The sequence below is a fragment of the Oncorhynchus mykiss genome, chromosome 12 (genome assembly GCF_057628025.1).
Source record: "Oncorhynchus mykiss isolate SJ-2025 chromosome 12, ASM5762802v1, whole genome shotgun sequence".
Lineage (NCBI taxonomy): Eukaryota > Metazoa > Chordata > Actinopteri > Salmoniformes > Salmonidae > Oncorhynchus > Oncorhynchus mykiss.
The window spans coordinates 66,025,488-66,039,703 of NC_143033.1; the positions used below are offsets into that span (position 1 = coordinate 66,025,488).

Below are 14,216 nucleotides of genomic sequence, written 5' to 3' on the forward strand. Positions count from 1 at the left end.
AACTTTGTTTGCGCTCATAATGAAAACATTACACTATAAACTGAGGTTCAGTCTAAAACAGTTGATCAAAGTAACTGAAAGCAGGGCACATACTTCAAGGATTATCTATGTTGAAGACCCTTACCCACATTTGAAGCAGCTTCATAATTTTTCATCAAACACTGAACCTAGATAGTAGCTATGACAAACTGATAGATAGAGCCTGTTTTGGCTTACATTTTAGGAGAAAGAGGGTCCTGTCCTCAAACAATTGGAGTAGAGGCACTACCTTACATACTAGGCCAGGAAAGATCAGGGGCTGTAAAATCAGTGGCGGCTGGGGGGAGGAGCTTCCCCATCCATGTAATGTTATTCAATGTGATCTAAAAGGCTAAACTGATCCTAAATCGGCACTCTTACTTTGAGAGGCTTGATGCATACTGCCCCAGAAGACCTAAGTAGTGTCCGATTACCCATTCTAACATACTGTATACTACATACATACTGCATACTATTAGTTCATAGGGCTCCCGAGTGGCGCAGCAGTCACCGCATCCCAGTGCAAGCGGCATCACTTTAGAACCTGGTTTGAATCCAGGCTGTATCACATCTGGCTGTGATTGGCCCAGCGTCGTCCGGGTTTGGCTGGAGTAGGCCGAATTTGTTCTTAACTGACTTGCCTAGTTAAATAAAGGTTACATTTGAGTATACTGTAAAAGAACGGTAAACTTCTAGATGAGCTTACTAGCGCTTCGCCTGTCTACCGGAAGCTGATGGTGTTGCTATGCAACGTCTTGCTAGCTTGTTAGCATAACTAATTACTAGCTAGACATCATACGATTTCGGGTGTGTTTGTAAATTAAATCTGGAATGCCAGAGTATGCTCTCGGCGTTCGTAAATTCAGAGCGTTGTCAGATTGTCCGTTCGTAAATTTAAAGCGTTTCGCCCTCGGAGCGCTCAGATCCCACACTGGCCGCTCTGGCCGAGGAGTAGGGTTGATCCGAGCATTTTGACCTCACAACGGCAGTCAAGCACCCAAGCTATCTTGCTAACTTTGGCTAGCTTGCTAGCTACTTCCAGTGTCCATTGAGAACGCACAATGACTATACCACTTAGCTAATCCTGATGTATTAATAGCCAACTAACGTTAGGTAGCTAGCTAACATACTGGTCCATACTGCTGTAATGATATGCTATGCGGTTCGTAAGGATAGCGTAGCTAAAAAATTGTCAGCCAACATCAAACATAACGTGTAACGTAACTTATTTGAAAAGTCATTACACCTCTCAACATTTTCTTAACTCTTGTCATAATTAGTCAAAACAAGTACATTTATCCACTCTCGTAATAAACAAAGTAACAATTTTTAAACAGATTAAGATGAGGTCGAGGCAAGTGCATTTACTCCACCCACAATCTGTCCGCGTGAGATAAGCCCGTTTTTGTGTAGAGGTATATAACAGTGTCAAATTACTAGCGGATTTTGATCATATAGAAGTTTCGTAATGTTTAAGCTTTAACAAATGTACTAATATTTTCGGATGCACGTGGCATTCCGGCAACTTTGAGAAAAATTACGTCTAGTTCTGCGTGTTGTTCGTGCCTTCCCTCTCATTGGCTAGAATGGTTCCACCTGATCTTGCCTGTCTCCAATTGTTGAGCACATGTATTTCCATTTCCTCTTGTCAATATAATACATATCTTTGCTTTAGGTTGATGTGAATGAGTGGGATCATAATTTATTTATATTTTTTATATATATTTTTATTTTTTTATTATGAACACAACAATACAAAATATATACAAAGAAGAGTACATAAACCTAACATATCAAGATTCCTTTTCAATTTGTTAAAATATTTTTATTTTATTTTTTTACTTCACCTTTATTTAACCAGGTAGGCCAGTTGAGAACAAGTTCTCATTTACAACTGCAACCTGGCCAAGATAAAGCAAAGCAGTGCGACACAAACAATAACACAGAGTTACACATGGAATAAACAAACGTACAGTCAATAACACAATAAAAAAAAAATCTATATACAGTTTGTGCAAATGAGGCAAGATTAGGGAGGTAGGGCAATAAATTGGCCGTAGTGGCGAAGTGATTACAATTTAGCAATTATACACTGGAGTGATAGATGTGCAGAAGATGAATGTGCAAGTAGAGATACTGGGGTGCAAAGGAGCAAAAAAATAAGTAACAATATGGGGATGAGGTAGTTGGATGGGCTACTTACAGATGGGCTTTGATTTGATTTGATTTTGATTTTGATTTGGCTATACAGGTGCAATGATATGTGACCTGCTCTGACAGCTGATGTTTAAAGTTAGTGAGGGAGATATGAGTCTCTTTATGGTGAATATTGCTTTTTTGTTTTTACATTTACTGATAATTTCAAAATAATATTTAAATTCTATCTTAAATAATGTGAAGAGGGGTTTGTTCTCTGCCCACTTCATTTCATGGATAAAGAATCTTCCATTAAAGATAAACAAATGAACAATGAAAGTTAAATCAGGGTCCATATCAAAAAGACTGGTTTGACAACAACATTATTTGGATTAAACAATTATTGAACAATGATGGCCAACTATACGATTATCAAGAATTCATGAGAACACACAATGTTACATTCACTCCTGAGGAATGGGATCGTCATCAAATGATCCGCATAGTTCCTGTTGAATTTCTAAAGGTGATTGGCTACGCTTTGTGAGGGTGGATTTCACTGACGCATTCCGTTTGGAACAATAAATAGAGCGAACAAGGCTCCTTCCAGTTCACAAGTCTGAGAAGACGCATGAAGAAGTTCTTGCTTCAACAGTGATTGAACGGAACTCCTCTGCCTTCGTCCCGCATTATAGAACATTTTGGATTGATAACATAACACTTACCTGAACTATAATAGTAAAATAGTCGAATAAACCCTATTTTTGTACCGTTACTTTAGATATTAAAGAAAATCTGCCAAAATGGAGTCTCAGATCCGCCAGAACTATCACCACGATTGCGAAGCTGCCATCAACCGGATGATCAACTTGGAGATGTTTGCCTCCTACACCTACACTTCAATGGTAAGGAGTCTACCAAGATGACCGTTTTGTTGAGCTACCTGTTATTATGCCTGGGCCTAAATTCCACTTTTCACCTGACTTTTCTGTAGCCAATCACCTCGACTCCGTTAAGTACATATTTGAGTTTTACTTGGCAAGGCTGTTAAGATCCTCCAGGTTGGTATAGCATTCAAGTGAATCCGGGAATCTATCCTACCTTGGTCAGAGCGCGTAACAACTCCTTGACAGGTTAATTGTCAGGTTACCAAGTAGACTACAGACTAGACTGATTCATGCATATATCATCAAGCTTAGTTGCCACAACAAGAACATAACGCCCAGTCACGTTCGGCACTTTTTTTTTCTTCTAACCACACTTTTGTTTGTCCACCCAGGCTTTCTATTTCTCCCGTGACGATGTGGCTCTGTCTGGCTTCGCGCATTTCTTCAAGGAGAACAGCGACGAGGAGCGAGAGCACGCCGACAAGCTACTCTCCTTCCAGAACAAGAGAGGTGGACGCATTTTACTCCAGGACATCAAGGTGAGCGCCTGAGCATCGAGGAACACATTTAGATTGTAGACTGATAGGAAATGTCTTGACTCCATGGAGTGTCCAGCGTTAAGTTGATATAGAGAACCTGTAGTCCTAAACATACTGCCTTTAACCACTGAACTGAAACGATGTGAGGGATGTAACTCTGTTCACTTTATCCTGACCTTAACGTCTGCTAGTAGTCCCTAACCCTCCTGTGTTCACTCTGGCCTGTGTAGAAGCCAGAACGTGATGAGTGGGGCAATGGGCTGGAGGCCATGCAGTGTGCTTTGCAGCTGGAGAAGAATGTGAACCAGGCCCTGCTGGACCTGCACAAGATTGCCTCTGGAAAGGTTGACCCCCATGTAAGTTATGGTGAAACCACACATCACATGTATGTATCACATAGAATACAGGTACTGTCCCAGGAGATGATCAGGTTGTTGTAGCTCTGATAACTAATGACAGGATTGGGTGACCTGTTTCTTAACACGCACACAATAGTCCACAGATGCACACTACACACACAATGCAGCTAATGCATAAGGGGTGGCAGGTCATCTAGTGGTTAGAGCTTTGGGCCAGTAACCAGAAGGTTGCTGGCTCGAATCCCTGAGCTGCCAAGGTAAAAATCTCTTCTGCCCCTGATTAACCCACCAAGGTAAAAATCTCTTCTGCCCCTGATTAACCCACTGTGCCACGTTAGGATGTCATTGTAAATAGGAATTTGTTATCTGACTTGTCTAGTTAAAAAATAAACTGCAGACACCTCATTATCTGCCCTCATGCCATTACCACCAGGCTCTTGTGTGTTACTCTATCTACAATAGTCTGTAGTAATTATCTTTTCTGACCTGTGTTATCCCTCTTTAGCTGTGTGACTTCCTGGAGACCCATTACCTGAATGAGCAGGTGGAGGCCATTAAGAAGCTGGGAGACCACATCACCAACCTCACCAAGATGGATGCTGTCAAAAACAAGATGGCAGAGTACCTGTTTGACAAGCACACCCTGGGAGGCCAGAGCTAAACCACTTCCATCCCCAGGCTACGGCCTCCAGCCTCAGACCAGGACTCCTGGCTTCTCTGATGGATCCTACTGGCTTTACATTTATAGGGGAGAGTGTTAAACTGGTGCAGTGCAACACAGCTGTAACATTGGTGTATCTGTTGACAACACTACTGTATTGGAGGCAAGGCTTCTTGTAAAACAATTAAAAATATCAGTTAAGTTTGTTGCTGTTTTCTAAGTGTTGACCTGTAGTAATGGATGTTGTATCAGTCTATTGAGGTTCTTTGCTCTTTTACTGAGCATCTTCATACCAGTGGTGAATACTGACAATTACCTGACTGAGGGTCATAACAATAGAAGTTTAACATGAGGTTTTATAAAGGATGTTACCTCTCACCACAGAGGGTGTCCTTTACCGTATCTTGTAATAGTGCCATATCAATTAAGGGCCCAGCTGTCAACTCTAGGTCCATAGGAGTGAAATGGGTAACTACAGTTGATATAGACCTTTAATCTGAGCATCACAAGTTTATTATTATACAGCCTAGAGGTCAATCAAACCCTTGCGTCCTGCTCGGTAATTCAGTTAGCAAGTTATGGTATATTTCTCTAGTGATGAATTTCGTCTCTTACTGACACAAAATACGTCTAATTCAGGTAATACCCAAAAGTTCCCCTACAGCAAACTATGAACTGAATACTCAAAATAGTAAATCTACAAGCCTCTTGTTCACCATAAGGGGCTTATTGGAGCTGTCATATGGTTGCAAAGCTACTGGTAATTTACTGAAGTCGTTCATTTTGGTAATTGACAGCCAAGCTTCACCTTAATACTTTTAACTGAAAATATTGCTAGACAATTTTAAGGTGTCCATATAGTAAATGAGTTTCTAGCGGGTAGACCATTTCGTTAAAGGGGAAAATGGCCTAATGAGAAGTGTCTAATCAGCAATGGCATTTTCAATAACTAAACTATTTCCTTTTCACAACTGCCGCCAACATTAACAACCTAGAAGTATTGACATGGTAAAATGGAGTACATTTAATTAAAAGATAATGGTGTTCACTGAGTTGATTTATATTTAGGGTAATGTTTTGCAGCTTTGTCATTCTATTTGAAAATATATTTTACATGTGAAATCCACACAGGGCCAGATATTTGTGATAATCTGACGTACCCAAGAAGGCTACTAGATGGCATCTGATTCATTTGCATTTTCCAACATTTGAATTTATGGATCCCTATTAGCTGCTGTCAAGGTATCAGTTACTGGGTGGCGCAGTGGTTAAGGGCGCTGTACTGGGTTCGCGCCCAGGCTCTGTCGTAACCGGCCGCGACCGGGAGGTCCGTGGGGCGACGCACAATTGGCCTAGCGTCGTCCGGTTTAGGGAGGGATTGGTCGGTAGGGATCTCCTTGTCTCATCGCGCACCAGCGACTCCTGTGGCGGGCCGGGCGCAGTGCGCGCTAGCCAAGGTTGCCAGGTGCACGGTGTAGCCTCCGACACATTGGTGCGGCTGGCTTCCGGGTTGGTTGGGTTGTGTATCGGAGGACGCATGACATTCAGCCTTCGTCTCTCCCGAGCCCATACGGGAGTTGTAGCAATGAGACAAGATAGTAGCTATTACAACAATTGGATACCACGAAATTGGGGAGAAAAAGGGGTAAAATAAAATTTTAAAAAATGTAGCAGTTACTCTTTATGGGGTCTAGCAAAATAAAGGCAGTTCTATACAATAACACTAACATTACATTAGATTTCACAACACATTAAGGGTTTGCCCTCAGGCCACTACTCTTCTACAACACAAAATGTATTGCATTTTTGAATTAATAATTGAGTAGCCCAGCATTCACATTCTATTCCATATTTTGAGCCATAGGCCTATCCAAGCCTTTACACATAATGTAGTTGGTCCAAAGTTGGCATCATCATCACTTTAATTGGATTGATAATGTATTTCTATCCCAGTTCACTTTCACTACAACAAAGTAATCAGCCTCTCTGTTTTCAGTTAGACTAACACAATACTTGTTTAATTTGATTCATTATAGAATCTTCACCTTATTAGAACATGATTTCCTTTACAACCATGTATGTATGTACGTATACATGTATACTTGTTAATTAATTGATAGTGCAATTAAAGTGTCATCAAGTCAGCAGCTTCTTGACATTGAGTGCCTCGACTCCTATTAAGTTAATTGAGTATCAGACATTTTGTGACATATTCTGGTCTAGTGGTAATGCTCCTGACTCTGGACCACACATGACCCTTGGTGGCATGGATTCAAACCCTGCCTACGCTTCATATCTGTATTCCTCTAACTTTCTGTCCCCCTCTCTCATTCATAACTTGATATCTCAATAAAGAGAGAGAAAATACTAATATATATAAAGAAATTAGTAATCTCCAGACCATGTACAACCCAAACATGGTGAAGGGAACATAAATAGAATAATGGGTTTTGACATTGGTGGTGACTTTCTGAACTGTTATAGTTAGACCAACAGTTTAAAGTAATACAGAAATATATGGCTATTTGAGTTCTAATTGACTAAATTGACAACATTTTCTGGAAATTTGTTGTATTTTCCCTTCAATTCACCAGAAACAACCATTCACGGCTATTTGTTTAAAAATGCCTTAGTAAGTTACACAGTATATGTAAGTTGCATAGTATAGTATATGTTCCTGCTGTTCTCTCCTTCTTCCCTTCTTCCTTTTCTTCAAATCTGGTATCAGCCGGTCTTCACCCATTCATCACCCCTCATGTCTGTTTCTGCAGTCACAAAACTCTGCCTTCTTCCACCATTGTCACTGTGATAACAGAACAGAACTACCTCAAGACCAATGATGGTTGATAAATGAAGATAGTTAAACTCAGGTCGTTTACCACTGTCTGCTTTAGGAAGGGGCTCCTTAAGCAGACAACAATGCGATAGTGGTCTGCTTAGTTAATTGACTTTCATTGGGGGAAAAGAAGGAGTGGGCTGTCTTGCTTCCTCTTCCATCTCTGCTTGAGACTCCAGAATGCTGAGTCACAATGACAAGGCAGAAATACATTCAGGGCAGAGCCTGAGTCAGTCCATACTGTAGTAGAACCAACAGGAGTTTATGACAGGAATAAGAAGTGGCACAAATGTCCCTGGGGACAGGGGGGACATGCATTTTTGTCCCTTCCCCAGTTTTATCATTGGAATGTGATACAAAACGAGGCAACGGTGTGCTTTTGGACCATGCGGATCTCTCCGAGCTGTCGGGAAGGCTGTTCAACCCATCCAAAATATAAATATATATATGTCCCCCCCACAACTAAAACCAATGTTGCGCCCCTGGTAAAAAATAGTGGGAGGGAGCAATAGGGAGTGAGGATGAGGGGGAAAGATTACAGACTAAAAACACTGTGTCACCCTTCAGAACTTCAATAGAAATAGTTATGTAATGGTTAATCATTTACAGTATTACTTACGGTTTATAACTTTGTGCGGCTGGTCACATGATGGACCCGGTCATGACTTTAACAACTTAACACAGGTTCTCGGGGTTGAACATTACAGAAGAGATTTGCATAGAGAAATTAAGACAATTATTTGACTATTTCAATTTTAATCCTGTTTGCTCTTCTGCTAAAATATGGTCACTTAGAACAAACTGGAAGAGTAGACGTAACATAGTAAAAGTATATTCGGGAATACTCCAATTAGTATGATATATTTTGTATGGTATGTATTAATTTGTGGATGTCCATCATCAAATTGGTATTATAATAAACTAATGGTAATTCATACAATATGTTACGAATTGCAATTTTTATAATATGTTACGATTTGCTAAACATATGATATGTTACGAATTCCAATTTGTTGTGGCTAACTTTAGCTCGGTGGCTAGGTGCTAACGTTACCTAGGTGGCTAAAATGAGTTAGGCTAGGGGTTAAGGGTTAAGGTTACTTTAGGGCTAAGATAAGGTTAGGAGTTACGTTAAAGGGTTAGGGTTAGCTAACATGCAAAGTAGCTAAAAAGTAGTAAATAGTTGCAAAGTTGATAATTAGCAAAAAAGCTGAAGTTGTCCGTGATGAGTTACAAGCAACTTTTGGGATGCTAGACGTTTGCGTTATATGCTCACCCAAACTTATACTTTAGGCATGACACATAATTTAGTCAAAAACTGATGTCCCTTTTCGCAAAAAAAAGAAGGAATGTCAAGTATGTCACAGCCCTTGTTGTAACACCGGTTTAAGCATGAGTCTACTGCCACTTCCAACAGTCTGAAGAGGCTTCGTCTCATTGTCTCCAAAACTTTGTTTCCACTCGTAATGAAAGCATTACGCTATAAAGTGAGGTTCAGCCTAGAACAGTTGATCAAAGTAACAGAAAGCAGGGCACATACTTCAAGGATTATCTATGTTGAAGACCCTTACCCACATTTGAAGCAGCTTCATAATTTTTCAACAAACAATGAACCTAGATAGTAGCTATGACAAACTGATAGATAGAGTCTGTTTTGGCTTACATTTGAGGAAAAAGGGGGCCCTGTTCTAAAACAATTGGAGTAGAGGCAATACCTTACATACTAGGCCAGGAAAGACCAGGGTCTGTATAAATCAGTGGAAGCTGGGGGGAGGAGCTTCCCCATCAATGTAATGTTATTCAATGTGATCTAAAAGGCAAAACTGTTCCTAAACCGGCATTCTTGCTCTGAGAGGCTTGATGCAAACTGCCCCAGAAGACCTCAGCTGTGTTCGAATACCCATACTAACATGCTGTATACTACATACTTAAGGAGCACATACTGCATACTATATACTATTAGTTCACAGGGCTCCCGAATGGCGCAGCGGTCTAAGGCACTGCATCTCAGTGCAAGTGGCGTCACTATAGTACTGCTGTAATTGAGGTATGATTGGGCCCAGTGTCGTCCGGGTTTGGCTGGAGTAGGCCGTCATTGAAAATAAGAATTTGTTCTTAAATTACTTGCCTAGTTAAATAAAGGTTACATTTTAATATACTGTAAAAGAACTGTAAACTTTTAGTTGAGCGTACTAGCGCTTCGACTGTCTACCGGAAGCTGATGCTGTTGCTATGCAACCTCTTGTTAGCTTGTTAGCATAACTAATTACTAGCTAGACATCATATGATTTCGGATGTGTCTGTAAATTTAATCTGGAGTGTCAGAGTGCCAGAGTACGCTCTGGGACTTCTTAAATTCAGAGCGTTGTCAGATTGTCCGTTCGCAAATCGAAAGCTTTTTGCTCTCTGGACGAGGAGTTGGGTTGACTCGAGCGTTCTGACCTCACAACGGCATTCAAGCACCCAAGCTAACTGGTTGACTTTGGCTAGCTTGCTAGTTATTTCCAGACACAAATGAGAGAACACCTCACTCTGACCATTTTACTCGCCCTGGCAGAGCTGGTTAGGCTGTTTTCATGTTATCCAGAGCATTGTTGACTGTAACTGTGGTGCTGGCAACAATTGAATTACTCTTTTAATTGAATTACCCTCAGATGAGAGTGCTCTGAAATCGAAGTAGAGAGCCAGAGTGAATTAACAATGTCCATTGAGAACGCACAATAACTATACCACTTAGCTAAGCCTGATGTCTTAATAGCCAACTAAATGTATGTTAGGTATTTAGCTAACATAAAGGTACATACTACTGCAATGATATGCTATGCGGTTCATAAGGATAGCGTAGCTAAAGAATTGTAATGCAACTTATTTGAAAATTCATTACATCGCTGAACATTTTCTTAACATTTGTCATAATTAGTTAAAGCAATGAAATTGTATCTGCTCTCATCTGACTTCGGCTGCATATTTTCCGCCCTTTTCTTAAAATCTGAAAACTTGTGTTGCCATGCCCGTTTTCTGAAGAATTGCATTATGGGCCCTGAAAGCACGGAAATAATGTCCACTGCTTATATACTTCGTATTTTGGCTAATTTAGTATGACATCTGGGAACTTTTGGCGTGCTAACTATATATATACTAGGACCAATAACCATACTACATACTCCACTTACATCACAAGTAGTATGGTTAGTGCGGTTAGTATCGTACACAGCTCTAGTTCTTATGAATACCAATGACGTTTCAACTACATGGCTGTATTGAGCAATAACCCAGCACCCTGAAAGCACCATGTCAACAGTTGTGGAAGATCAGGTCATGTGAACTGAAGTTGTTAGGAAGGTTACTTTATTACTGTAGTCTTTGATTTTCATTATCTGTAAAAAAGTTTTCCACTTCACAGTTTTAGCTTAATAACCGATGTGTGGTTAGACGTATGTAGCTACTGATTTTGTGTAGTTATTTCTAGGCTAATGTAATCAACTGACATACCATTTGTCAACCTCAATATGTAATTTGAAACCGAAAGGTGTATCTTCAAATACCATTTCTATAAAAGCCAGCCTTTCTTTCTCTGTCCACTACTGTATTCCCATACCTCATACTGAAAATTGAGCTGATATTTAAAAAAGTGTGATAAACCCTACAGTTTTTCTTTTGGCTGCATTCTGGAAAAGCTACATATGTTATTGAAACATGTGCTCTTAGAGAATGAAACAGAAGTTTAAAGAACTGCATCTCAAAGTTCAATTCCTTTTATATCCTAAATCAAACGTAGACGTAGACTATTTCTCAATTAGCCTAATATTAGAATGAGTATTCAAATTCTTTCTATTTTCTTCTAAGGATTTAACACACACACATTTTTCAACAATAACTTCTGTAGTTAGACCTGCACTGTAGCATTGCTTAAGCTTTTAGCTGATACTACTGCTTTAGTTGTTTCCAATAGAATGTTACGTTGAAAAAGTTGAAAAGTTGAAAAAAAAAATAACAGTCCGAGATGAAGAGGTCAAGGCGAGAGATTTACTCTGCCCAAAATCTTTCCGCGTGAGATAAGCCCGTTTTCTTTCAAATTACTTGAGGATTATGATCGAATAGAAGTTTCGTAATATTTGTACTGATATATGTGGATGCATGTGGTATTCCGGAAACTTTGAGAAAAATGAAGTATATTTGTGCGTGGTGTTCACACACGTACCTGCCCTCTCATTGGCTGGAATGGTCCCACCTGATCTACCTGTCTTCATTCGTTGAACACATGTATTTCCTTTGATAGAGTGGTCACTCGGCTCTCTTGTCAATATAATAAATCATCTTTGCTTTAGGTCATGTGTATGAGTGGGCTCGTCTTTAAATGACCCGCCTAGTTCCTTTTGAAATTCTAAAGGTGATTTGCTACGCTTAGTGAGGGCTGATTTCACTGACGCATTCCGTTTGGGACAATAAATAGAGCGAACAAGGCTCCTTCCAGTTCACAAGTCTGAGAAGACGCATGAAGAAGTTCTTGCTTCAACAGTGATTGAACGGAACTCCTCTGCCTTCGTCCCGCATTATAGAACATTAAGGGTTAAAGACATAGCACTTACTTGAACTATAATAGCAAAATAGTTTAAGAAACTCTATTTTTGTACTTTTTATTTTGATATAAAAGAATCTGCCAAGATGGAGTCTCAGATCCGCCAGAACTATCACCACGATTGCGAAGCTGCCATCAACCGGATGATCAACTTGGAGATGTTTGCCTCCTACACCTACACTTCAATGGTAAGGAGTTTACCAAGATGACCGTGTTGTTGATCTACCTGTGTATTATGCCTGGTCCTAAATGGCTTTTTTCCACTTGATTTGTCTGTTGTCCTAGACAATTAATAGCCAAGACTCGCAACTCCGTGAAGTACATTTGAGTTTTACTTGGCAAGGCTATTAAGACCCTCCAGTTAGATATAGCATACAAATGTAGTTGGGAATCTATCCTACCTCTGTCAGAGCGCGTAACAACTCATTGACAGGTTAAATGTCAGGTTACCAAGTAGACAATGGACTAGACTGATTCATCCCTATCATTAAGCTTAGTTGCCACATCAAGAACAGAATGCCGTCATGTTTTTTTTTTTTCTAACTACAATGTTTTGTTTATCCACCCAGGCTTTCTATTTCTCCCGTGACGATGTGGCTCTGCGTGGCTTCGCGCATTTCTTCAAGGAGAAAAGCGACGAGGAGCGGGAGCACGCTGACAAGCTACTCTCCTTCCAGAACAAGCGAGGTGGACGCATTTTACTCCAGGACATCAAGGTGAGCGCCTGAGCATCACACACATTTAGATTGTAGACTGATAGAGAATGTTTTTCCTCCATGGAGGAAAGTGCCTACGGAGTTTAGTTGCTCGAGAGAACCTGGAGTAGTCCTAAACATACTGCCTCTAACCACTGAACTGAAACTGTGAGAGGGGTGTAACACTGTTCACTTTATCTTAACCTTAACATCTGCTAGTAGTCATTAACACTTCTGTGTTCACTCTGTCCTGTATAGAAGCCAGAACGTGATGAGTGGGGCAATGGGCTGGAGGCCATGCAGTGTGCTCTGCAGCTGGAGAAGAATGTGAACCAGGCCCTGCTGGACCTGCACAAGATTGCCTCTGACAAGATTGACCCCCATGTAAGTTATGGTGAACCCACACATCACATGTATGTATCACATAGAATACAGGTACTGTCTCAGGAGATGATCAGGTTGTTGTAGCTCTGATAACTAATGACACAGGATTGTTTGACCTGCTTCTTCACACGCACACAATAGTCCAGATGCTCACAATGCAGCTAATGCATAAGGGGCGGCAGGTTGTCTAGTGGTTACAGATTTGGGCCTCTAACAAAGGTCAGCTCTGGGATTCAATCCAGCAACAAGGTAAAAATGTGTTCTGCCCCAGAACAAGGCAGTTAACCTATTGTTCCACATTAGGATGCCATTGTAAATAAGTGTTTGATAACGGATTTGTCTCGTTAAAAAATAGACACCTCATTATCTACACTTATGCCATTACCACCAGGCTCTTGTGTGTTACTGTTACAATAGTCTGTAGTCATTCTCTTGTCTGACCTGTGTTTTCCCTCTTTAGCTGTGTGACTTTCTGGAGACCCATTACCTGAATGAGCAGGTGGAGTCCATTAAGAAGCTGGGAGACCACATCACCAACCTCACCAAGATGGATGCTGTCAAAAACAAAATGGCAGAGTACCTGTTTGACAAGCACACCCTGGGAGGCCAGAGCTAAACCACTTCCATCCCCAGGCTACGGCCTCCAGCCTCAGACCAGGGCTCCTGGCTTCTCTGATGGATCCTACTGGCTTTGCTTTTATAGGGATGGGAGAGTGTGAAACTGGTGAATTGCAACACTTCTGTGACATTGAGCTTTCTGTTGACAACACTACTGTATTTGAGGCAAGGCTTCTTGTAAAACAATAAAAAAAATACCACTGAAGTTAGTTGCTGTTTTCCAAGTGTTGACCTGTAGTAATGGATGTTGTATCAGTCTATTCAGGTGCTTTGCTCTTTTACTGAGCATCTTCATACCAGTGATAAATACTGACAATTGTAGACCTACTAGTGGCTGAGGGTCATAACAATAGAAGTTTAACCTGAGTTTAATAAAGGATGTTACCTCTCACCAGAGGTTGTCCTTTACCGTACCTTGTAATAGTGCCATGTCAATTAAGGACCCAGCTGTCAACTCCAGTGCCGTAGGAGTGCAATTGTTACCTACAAATGATGCAGACCTTT

At 40.7% G+C, this 14,216-nt stretch overlaps 2 protein-coding genes and 1 long non-coding RNA gene across 4 annotated transcripts; 2 read left to right on the forward strand and 1 right to left on the reverse strand.

The window, feature by feature from the left end:
* Nucleotides 1–2,628: 2,628 nt before the first annotated feature.
* On the forward strand, nt 2,629–4,801 carry LOC110537947 (ferritin, middle subunit). Of its 2 annotated transcripts, none has more exons than XR_016485191.1 (4): nt 2,629–3,059; nt 3,434–3,580; nt 3,811–4,196; nt 4,233–4,801. XR_016485191.1 is itself a non-coding variant. In XM_021624426.3 (4 exons), the coding sequence occupies exons 1-4, from the start codon at nt 2,958–2,960 to the stop codon at nt 4,598–4,600; spliced, it is 531 nt and encodes a 176-aa protein (XP_021480101.2). In that variant the 5' UTR covers nt 2,629–2,957; the 3' UTR covers nt 4,601–4,801. The 2 variants fall into 2 exon arrangements, 1 of the variants encoding a protein (XP_021480101.2); XM_021624426.3 differs by having other exon boundaries at nt 3,811–3,936; nt 4,445–4,801.
* A 1,455-nt stretch (nt 4,802–6,256) lies between these two features.
* On the reverse strand, nt 6,257–11,734 carry LOC118937704 (uncharacterized). Its single transcript, XR_005035069.2, has 2 exons — nt 11,638–11,734; nt 6,257–7,403 (listed from the first exon to the last, which is right to left on the reverse strand). It is a non-coding gene; the product is annotated as an uncharacterized LOC118937704 (long non-coding RNA).
* Nucleotides 11,735–11,935: 201 nt separating this feature from the next.
* On the forward strand, nt 11,936–13,920 carry LOC100136293 (ferritin H-1). The gene is given in 4 exon segments (NM_001124547.1): nt 11,936–12,203; nt 12,585–12,731; nt 12,969–13,094; nt 13,555–13,920. Coding segments are annotated over 4 exon segments (531 nt in total). The 5' UTR covers nt 11,936–12,101; the 3' UTR covers nt 13,711–13,920.
* Nucleotides 13,921–14,216: the final 296 nt, after the last annotated feature.